This window comes from Cygnus olor, chromosome 12 (assembly GCF_009769625.2).
Source record: "Cygnus olor isolate bCygOlo1 chromosome 12, bCygOlo1.pri.v2, whole genome shotgun sequence".
Taxonomy (NCBI): Eukaryota; Metazoa; Chordata; class Aves; order Anseriformes; family Anatidae; genus Cygnus; species Cygnus olor.
In genome coordinates this window covers 21732503-21742699 of record NC_049180.1, presented here as the reverse complement: position 1 = coordinate 21742699, position 10197 = coordinate 21732503, and the positions used below count along the sequence as shown (strand labels likewise).

At 44.2% G+C, this 10197-nt stretch overlaps 1 protein-coding gene across 1 annotated transcript in view; it reads left to right on the top strand.

Moving 5' to 3' along the window:
* The first annotated feature begins 1770 nt into the window (after positions 1–1770).
* Positions 1771–10197, top strand: part of LOC121076929 (neural-cadherin-like) — a 43983-nt gene continuing 35556 nt past the window's right edge. The window contains exon 1 of the mRNA XM_040571572.1: positions 1771–2758. Coding sequence (XP_040427506.1) covers positions 1780–2758 — 979 coding nt within the window. The 5' untranslated portion in view covers positions 1771–1779. The remainder of the gene's footprint in view (positions 2759–10197) is intronic.

The following is a 10197-nucleotide window of genomic DNA, read 5'->3' as shown; positions in this document are numbered from 1 at the left end:
TTATTTCAGACACTGGAGGGCCCAAGAAACATATTTTTTTTCACAAGGTTTTGATCTCTATAAATAATACTTCTCTTTCAGTAATGCCTACATTAGCTTTATAATTATCCTTTAAAATTACACTGTATAATAGTAGTAACAAACGAATGGCAACAAATGAATAAGCTAATAAACAAAACATTCTCCTTCTACAAGCAATTGTAAATCAAATCAAATATCTACAGGTATGACAACACTGCAAAATCTGTGTAGTAGTTCTGACTGGGAGATAAGCTAGAATTCCATGCTTGATTAAATCCTTGTTTAGTTATTTCTGAACTAAATTGTAACCATCTAATTAGTTGTTATGTGTGTGATCACATCATGCCTATTCCAAAGGGAAGCCATAGAAAATCTTTCTTTTAACTCACATTCTATAAACACATTAAGGCTAATAAGAATTACTTGCATCTCAGCAATCTGCACAGGTGCTTCAGGAGTGGGCTCTAAATCAATAAATCCAGTCTTGAGAAACATTGTGCCCTGTTGAGGTCACAGGTTTACAAAGATTTGTATGCAAAAATATAAAAGTACAAGAGAATAGTCCTGGAAATCGAATGACATGGACATGTGAGTCAGAGATGTGCAATAGCAGACTATAAAAGGCAGGAATAAAAGAAAAGAAAAACATTATTCATTACATTTATGTTGATAGATTTTTTTTTTTGTATTACTTTTTTTTTTCCAACTCTGGCATTCCTGAAACAATATACAGCAAATGTTTCGAAGGAATATAATCCATATGGTGCCATGAAATCTGCAGAGCACACTCAAACTTCTTCTTGTACTATACATGTAATTGTTTGATACTGAAGCCTGTAAAATCCTTGAGAGTATCCTAGAGAATTCAGTAGGAAGTGAATCAGGGCTTAAGTCCAACATCTGTAAAGTGCTTGAGTTCATGCCTGACTTTCAGCCTTTTGCAGTATTTCTTTAGGATTCTCACCCATGGATTTGCTGTGCTACAGAAGTGCCAATAGTTTTTGGAACCTGGCTGAAGTCATTCATGTGACTTTTATTGCTTAAGATGCTATCTTTGCCTTATTTTTTTAAACATTATATATATTTTTTTATTATTATCATGACTTTAAAGCATAAATGCTTTTGGTTTTTGGCCAAAGGCTTATACCTTAGATTATTCATTCTCTTTCTGGGTAAAGTATCTGTGCTCATATGAAGCAGCTGTGTTTAATGAGCTGGAGCACAGCAAAACCAATAAAACGCTGCATTATCTGCACATATATGAAGTGAGGGGAGGACTACAACTTCTTTTTCAACTTTTTTTTTTGAATTGTAATCATATCATCACATTCTTTCATAACAGTATTAGATGTATTGTAAAATTCCTGCAAGATGAATCGCTTATTTGTTGGCTTGATTCATGACAAATATTGACTGTATTGTCCTACTGTCCTTTCTTATGGACTTTAATTCGTACCATACTTAAGATTCAGGCCGTCCAAATAAGCTTCAATACGGATGGAGGCAGGACAGGCTGGGTTCGGGGGAGCTGTGGCTAGCGGACAGCTCCCTGCCGTACCCCCCGCGGGGCCGTGCTCGCAGGAGGGCGCCGCACGGTGCCGGCCCCAGTCCCCGCCCCGTCCCGCGGCGCTGCCTCCCGGCCGGCCCGGCCCCGGGGGCGCGGCGATCGGACGCGAGGCCGCCCCCCCCCCCCCGTCCCTCCTCCCTCAGACCCCGCGCGGCTGCTCGCAGCGCCTCAGCGCCCGCCCGGTCGCCGGCATGGCCCGGCGCGCGGCCGCCTGCCTGCTGCTGCTGTGCTGCGCTCTGCCGCTGGGCTCTGCCCGCGCCGCCCCGCAGAGGACGCCGTCGTTCGGCGGGCGCGTGGCGGAGAACCGCCCGGCGGGCACGCGCGTGCAGGGGCTCAGCGTCCCCCTGACGCGCCTGGGCGCCCCGCCGTGGTGTGCCCAGGTGCGGGGCCGCCGCTGGCGCCTGCAGCTCCTGGGCGAGGGCCACGCGCACTTCCAGGCGGCGCTGCACGCCCGCACCGCCCGCGTCTGGCTGCGCACCCGCCGCCCGCTGGACCGCGAGGCGCGTCCGCTCTACGCCCTCCGCCTGGCCTTGCGCTGCGCCCGCCGCCCTGCCGCGCCCGCCGCGCCGCTGGCCGCCCTCACCGTCCGCGTGCTGGACGCCAACGACAACGCCCCGCGCTTCGTCGGCGCCCGCCCCGCGCGGCTCCGCCTGGACGAGACGCTGCCGCTCGGCTCCGCCGTGTGGCGGGCGCGCGCCGAGGACGCAGACGCGGGTGCCAACGCCGAGCTGCGCTACTTCGCCCGCCCGCCCAGCGAGCACTTCTTCGTGGTGCCGCGTAGCGGGAGCGTGCTGCTCGTCCGCTCCCTGCTCCACCTGCGCGCCCCCATCCCGCTGCGCCTCTACGCGCGGGACCGCGGCCGCCCGGCGCTGCTCAGCGCCCCGCTCGAGCTCGAGGTGCTGCCGCAGGCCAAGCGTCTGCCCCCGCCGCCCGGCCCCGCCGACGGCCCTCAGCGCCGCCGCCGGGCCCCGCCGCTGTCGCTGTCACCGCCGGTGCCCGAGGACGCCCGCCCCGGCCGCCCCCCGGGCCGCTTCGAGCCGGCGGCCCCGACCGTCGAGGAGTCGGCGCTGCCTGTGGAGACGGAGAGCGGCGCGGCGCGGCCGGCTGCCCGCCTGCACGGCCCAGGGGCGGCCGGCGGAGAGCGCCTGGGGCGCGGCCCGGAGCGGCAAGGTGGGTGCCGGGCCCCCGTCCCCGCGGTCCCCGTCCCTGCGGTCAGCCCCTCTCCTGGTCAGCAGCCTCGTGGTCCGCCTGCCGGTAGCGCTAAAGGTGCCGAGGACCACAGTTTGGTGAGCAGGGACCCGCAGCTGTGTCATGGCAGTTATCGGAAATTAGCAGCTTCAGCTCTTGAAGTTCTTTGTCGTTCATGAGCAGCATACAGCAAATTTATAGACAGTTAAATAGCAAAGAGTGTTACTTGTGTCATACACGTGCTGAGGTGAAGCATGCCCTGCTGCTTACAGCCGAGTGTCTTCCACTAAAACCCTTCCCGACCCTGTGCACATTCGACTGGAAGCATGCAGCTGAACTTGAGATTTGAGTCGGTGCTGAAGTTAGGCATGTCTGACTCACAGGTACAATGCGAGTTTTTGCAACATTGGTGCTTTTGTATTTATGTGGCCACTCTTTTAAAACAAAATATCAGACAAGTCCCATGTGCACCATTGAAATGTCATGCTTCTGATTTAAATTGCCATCAGCATTCATGGGAGCTTACTCAAGTTAAATAGGATAGCTGATTTGATTTGTCTCTGACTGATTACATTTGGTACTTTTAAAACTTCTTTTCAGAAAAAAAAAAAAAGCATTGTCTTGGTTAATATTTTCCACCTATCAAAACGCAGCTTAGTTTAAGCATACTCTCAGTTCACTGGATGGTGAATATCTCTATCCTTTCATGTCTTTTTGTTGTTTTGTGTAACCGCAACTTTTGTTAATCACAGAGCAGCACAGGCAGGAGATGTGGAAAGCTTCCCTCAATGTTCCTTTCCCTCTCTCATCTTTTTGGTTTTCTGACTGAGGGGCAAGCCATAGGAGCAAGAGGCAGTTCATTCCTTGGTGCCTATTAAATCCCCGAGGATGCCTGCAGGGATTCTAATTAGCGCTGACAGTTTCAGTGACACAGATGTATCTCCCTGTGAAGTGGGGCAAGATCACCAACTTGTTTCACTCAAGTCCTGAGCAACAGCTCTCAGATCTTGCTCTCGTTCATGTTTGACTTTTGTTATGCTTATCACAGTAGCATATTGATGTCAGTCCCTTGTACCGTGCTTGCACAGTGCTCTGGCTTGAGCTTTGGCTGCTAACCAGGAGGCTGATGGACCAATTTCCAGAACACAGATGCTTGCTGTGTCCTCTCTTCGCTACTCAATCCTGAGCAAGGCTGTACGCCAACGGGACTGTCATTACTCAGAGGCAGTGACAATATCTATCGGGTCAATCTGAGTGTGCTTCTGGGCTTTTCTCCCTCTCCATCATATAGCTCCAGTTTCAGCCCTTTGTTGATGCCACAGCTCCCTCTGTCAGGATCAAGAAGATGTTGTTAGAAAAGTGGTAGCTAACCTTGCCACAGGTTACGACAAGTCTCACCTTTGTGACGGTTTTCGCTCTCATCTAGTCTGAATATTGAAGTCTGAGATTGCCTGGAACAAGGCTTGTCACGCTGTCAAGCCAGAGATGTGTTTTCTGAAGCAAGGTTTGCTAACCCACTTAAAAAAAAGACCAATAAACTTTAACTTATTTTTAGGGATTTTTTTTTCCTCTGTCCTGAAGTTCTAGTAAATAGCTTGTGTTTTCCACTATCTTGATATATTACTGCTGGTAGGACCAACTATATAAATAATCTTTACAGAATATGTAGAAAAGAGAGACTAGGCAGAGAGCAATTAATTGTACACAGTATAAATGGTGTTCTTTAGATGCTAGTGATTGTAAGTTTCTTTAAAGGAGCCTAAACTGAAAAATATGACTTTATTAATAATAATTTTTTTGATCAGGTAATGGTTAACAATGACTTAACACCTTTAAAACTCAAGTTGCAGAATGCTTGCTTTTTCATTTTATAGGAGTTAAAATACATAGATATTTGAAATAGATTTAGAATGCTATGCCTCTTTCCTGAAAGATGGCTAGCAGAACTAGAAGTTTCAATTAAACTGAAATAAGGACATAAGGACCATGTACAAGATTGCAAAAGCTCCAGGAGAGAAAGAAAAAAAAAAAAAAAAGGTATTTACAGAAGTACAGAAGTGAATTTTCAGGGTGACTTCAGTGTGTATCTTTTCATGGATACTTGATATTTTGTAGACTTAGTTTTTAACATAGTTTGTCTTTTCTGGAAGCAATATACCAAGGCAATATACCATACCATACCAAGCAGCAACAGGAAATCTGGACCTATTGTGCAAAGTGCCAATTTACTGTATGAGTTCTGCTGTACTTGCAGAGGAGGAGATACAATCTTGTTGTGTAGTTCAACTTCAGGTGAGTTGCTTATGTGAACTCTTAGAAGGCAGGCTTAAAATCTTGCAGAGGTTAGGGAATAAATAAATCACAGATCAGTCAAGCCTGATAGATTTCGTAGTTCGTGGCCTCTGTCTCACGTCTTGGGAGCTGTGCTTAAGCAGCAGGGGTCCCTTCCCCAGCTGCACCAGGACACGGTGTGCTATACCTGGCCATGTACCTTGCTGACCCTGATGCTGCCTTGCTGACTGGCTTTCCAGCTTGGCCTCAGACGCACCTCATCGCTGCACACTTGTCTGGTGATGGCCGAACTGCTGGATGAAGCAGATTTACATCACAGGACCTGTCTGACTCTTCTTGCTCAGTGACATTGAGGTCCCTGCCTACCTTGCTGTCACTCTGTACTCCTAGTTCACCTTCAACAGGCAGAGCAGCCTGTCCTTGCTGCTCCTTAGCAGTTGAATTCTGCAACTTCGGCAGCAGCGTACATACAGTTATGTAAAATATTGTCTCTACCTTGAGAAATATTTTCTCTGCCTTGAGAGCTTAAATTGCTTTGTGTAGATGCTGGACAGGAATGGGGATGTAATCTTAAAAGAGCTGAAGCCACTAATCTGAAATTAAAATATGAACCAACTGTATTTACATTTTTCATACCTTACAAATATGTTGTTAAAATACAAACAAAACCAAAGAAAAACACCAGGAAAACTTGTACTTAGGTTCAACAGAATTCCTAAATTCCAGGGCTTTACTTCCTGAGCAATTTTTTTGGTATGTGGTCCTTGATGAGCACATTCCTTTTGTTGACCCCACTGCTCATCCAACCCTGAGCCATGTTCTTCAGTTAACCTTTCCTGGAAGAAGTGATGGTTATGCTCATGTTTTCTGGAGCATTTCGTTTTTTATCCCATATCAATTATTAGGGCACAAATAATTTATTTAGTCTTCACCAAAGCATAATACTGTTTCAAGTTTTTACCCAGTAGATAGAAGGTAAAATACCTTAGATTGTTATGCACATTAATATTTTAACATTGAGCTAACATCTAATTTGAGAAGGAGCCATTATTATTTCATTAATGCTTGGGGGAAGTGCATGAAAGATCCCATCTCTCTAATCATCTGTCATCTCAAGCTCCTTTGACCTTACTTCATCCACAGGCATTAGCCGTGTAATCCCCTGTCGTTCATTTTTTCTTACCAGAGGATTTACTGAGGGCGATGTTTGGCATGCATTCCCAATAGTTAACAGCAGTCACTTATATTTGTCCCATTTAAATCAACATACAGAGTGGAGGTACCAACAATTTTAGTGATGTGTATATTTTAAACCTTGACGGTTTTCATCCTTGGAAACCGAGGATGATCTGTTTTAATTTTATCTGCAGCCTTAGTCCCCTGCTAGCAGTATCAATTCTCTCTGGATCATCCCTAAGTACTAAGTAACTCCTGGTTGATCTTTTTCTTCTACGATTCTTATTACCTTTTCTTTTATGAATTATTTTAACAGTTATACATCAAGCAGGGCTTAAGCTGAAATCATCATCTATCATCTGGCAGATGTGTTTCTTTAACCCACAATGGGTTTCACGCTGTGAAGTTGAAAGAAAATGTACGTTCTATGCATGTTTGGCACAACTGTGGGTGTTTACAGTTTTGGGATGTTACCCATTTGTGGTAGAAAGGAATATCTCAGGAAGCTTCAAAGCACCATTTTGATGTTTATTCAGTCTGAACATTTTGATGCTATGTACCTTCTATGGCAAGCAGTCATTAAAAATATCTTTATGAGACTACTGGGATTTGAGCACTGAAGCTGTTTAGATCTTCTGGCTGTTTATCATCTCAAACATCTAGTTTCTACAAAAGTAATAAGCTTTTTTTTTTTTTTTTAAAGATCTAACTGAATTTCAGTTACACAAACTTCAGTTACACAAATGTGTTAATCTGAGGGAAGCAGTAAATTATAGAGCATATAGATAGGATCTTTCTTAAAGCTGGTTTCTAGCATAACAAATTGGATATTGATTCCATGACTGACATAGCAATTATGTTACACTTTGATTATGAAATAGTTTTATTTCAGTTTTTGCTGACCTTTCTTTTTACAGTTAGTCTCAGAAGTGAAATCCCCAAATTTGTAGAAAGACTATCTCAAAACTTTTTTGGTATATTCAAGTTTAGATTTTAGAATAAAAGAGGCTGAGACTTATCCCATAGTGTGGTGGTTTTACTGTGCTAGGCAGCTGAACACCACAACCGCTCTCTCACTCTCCCTCCTTAGAAGAGGAGGGGAAGAAGTAAAGGAAAGAACAACTAACGGGTTGAGATAAGGATAATTTAATTAAAGGGAAAAAATAATTATTAAGGAAAGATTATTATTAATTAAACAATTTAACTAAAGGGGAAAAGGGAGGGGGAAAGGGAAAAAAACAAAACAAAACAAGTAAAGGCTATGTGGAAGTGCAGAGGAAAGAAATTACTCTCTACTTCCCACAAATGAGCGATGCTTGACCATGTCCTTGAAGCAGGGCCTCAACGCATGTAGCCGGTGTTCGGGAGGAGGACAGATGTTTTCGCAATGAGAGCCCACCCCTCCCCTCTTCTTCCTTTTTCCACCTTTTATTGCTGAGTATGACATATGGTATGGAATATCCTTTTGGTTGGTTTAGGTCAGCTGCCCTGGTGATGTTTCTTTCTCACTTTTTTGCCCACTCCCTAGGAGGGTTAGAGAGAGTCCTGATGCTGTGCCAGCACTGCTCAGCAGCAGACACAACACTGGTGTGATACCACTGCTGTTCTAGCTACAAGTGCAGAGCACAGCACTGTATGGGCTGCTGCAGGGAAAGTTAACATCCCAGCCAGACCCAGTACACATAGTAAATTTTCCTTTGACTTCCAAATGTTTGGTTGTAAACAGGAAACAAATTCAGTGTTTGGAAGACTTTTGGTTCACTTAATAATATACAGTATTCAGACATGAACTCCACTTTTTTTTTTTTTTCCTTATTCTGGTAAGAGGTCATAATTCCTTACTAGGAATTAGATGGTTAATCTTATGCATATAAAGAAATTCTACACCTTTAAATGGGAATTGCATATAGAAGTATTAGATTTGAGAAAGCTGTTCCATTTGGTTTGACTATTTGAAGATACATAGCGGCCTACAACACTTCCATACGGGGTGTAACAGTAGTTATTAATACATTATGCTATGGAGGTATTTCACAGTTTCAGGTTTGCTGCCGTTTTTTAGAGTTGCAAGGTTTCCTGCAAGATGGACACCTGCACGATGAGCCAACTCAATGTTCCTAGCCCATTTTCAAGGCTAGAGTTTGGAAAAATGGCTGGTGGAAGAAGGTGTATGTGGCTGTGGTGATGGAGGCTATGGTGAGGAATCCACCTGAAGGCCAGGAGAGAGCTGCACTGGATGACAGACCAGATAAGAAGGAGTGGGTGCTGATTAGGTGGGGGTTTTGGGTGTAGAAAAGTGGTACTGGGAATGGATGGTCAGGGCTATGAGGGAACCTGAGAACAGAGCAGGAAATCTGGGGCAACAGAGAGGAGGGCAGGTGGAGGAAACTGGGACAAGTGTTAAGGAAGGGCCAGCTTTGGGATAAGGACAGTTGGGGGTGGTAGAGCAGAAGAGAGTTGAAATAGATAGGAAGGCTTTGTATATGTGACAGCTTACTCCTCACCACAGCTTGTAATGGAACCTGAGATTCTTCAGTCTTTCTTCCGTGATGGCAATAAATGTTTGTGAAGTCTCACAGTGAAGTATCCTTTCTCCCTGGAATAACAGTGCACTTAGAAGATATCACTTTATTGCTCTTCTTTAGCTCTAGTGAGAGGAGTTCTCACTTGAGTGGTATGAATTGGCTCAGTTTACTGATGATACATGTACATTTTGATACAGGATATGCTATTATAATCTTTCTCTTTTTTATTATTTTTTTTTCTTGAAAGTTTAAATTAATCAAGGTTTCCTGTTTTTCATGTATTTAGGTTTGAAGATCAGGTAATGCTAGTTCAAATGACTTTCTGTGATGCAGAAGTACAGCAGCTGTGCTTGTGAGGCTGCTGATTTTGGTGGCATTTTTTTTCTTGCACGTGTTGGGCTACAGAGAAACAAGCCAGATATTTCCCCCAAAATCTAAACAAAACTTCAAGAGGTCTTCCCGTCTTAAACTAGTCCAGTAGCTGCTACCTGTTAAGCAAAGTCCTCTCATTATAATGCTTTTTGGTAATCAGTCACCATTAATTCAGACACATGATTTGTTATCTAAGGATGTCTGTTGTGATTATTAATTTGCAGTCATTTATTTCACATCTGGGCATGCTTGGTTTTTCTGCCTGCTGCTGTCAGCAGATGGATACCGCACTGGGATGTCCCTGATAAAATGGTTATCATTTTACTCTCTTTTAACTGGTAATTTATGTTAAGATCCACCCTGCCACGATCATGTAGCTCTGACTCTTTCTTTACTTTTGTTTTCTGGTTCTTTTTTTTATGCTTTAACTTCTCTTTTGAAAGCCAGATGAGGGTAAGGACATGACAGACTGTCATTATGCTATCTACAAAAAAGATGAGGCATATTAGGAGGGAATGTGGGCTGTCCGCAGCTTGAGCCCATCAAAGTTATCTGTTTAGAAGGTTTATGTTTTATGAATGAGCAAGCTACTGTACTTAAAAGTGGCCTGTCATATACTTCATGAATTTTCCAAAATGACAGTAGAGAAATGTTTGTACATTATTGCTCTTTTTTTTTTTTTTTTTGAAGGCTATATGGTATGATTGGGTACAATACCCAGTAGCTTTTACCTCATGGTGTGGCATGAAAATGGGAACAGAGTTTTCTCCTGATTGGAGCTAGAGGCTTAGGACACTAAGAATTTTTCTGGAAATGTATCTTCCCAAACTTGAAGTCAGCAGATAATTTACATGAAGAAATATTGTGAGAATGAGGTTTTAGAAAAGTCCAGTGTGATATTTACAAAGCCCCCTCAAAGCAGCAATGCTTTCTCAACCCAAACCAAAATATTTCATAGAATCATAGAATCATAGAATATCTCGAGTTGGAAGGGACCCGTAAGGATCATCAAGTCCAACTCCTGGCACCACACAGGTCTACCCAAAATTTTAGACC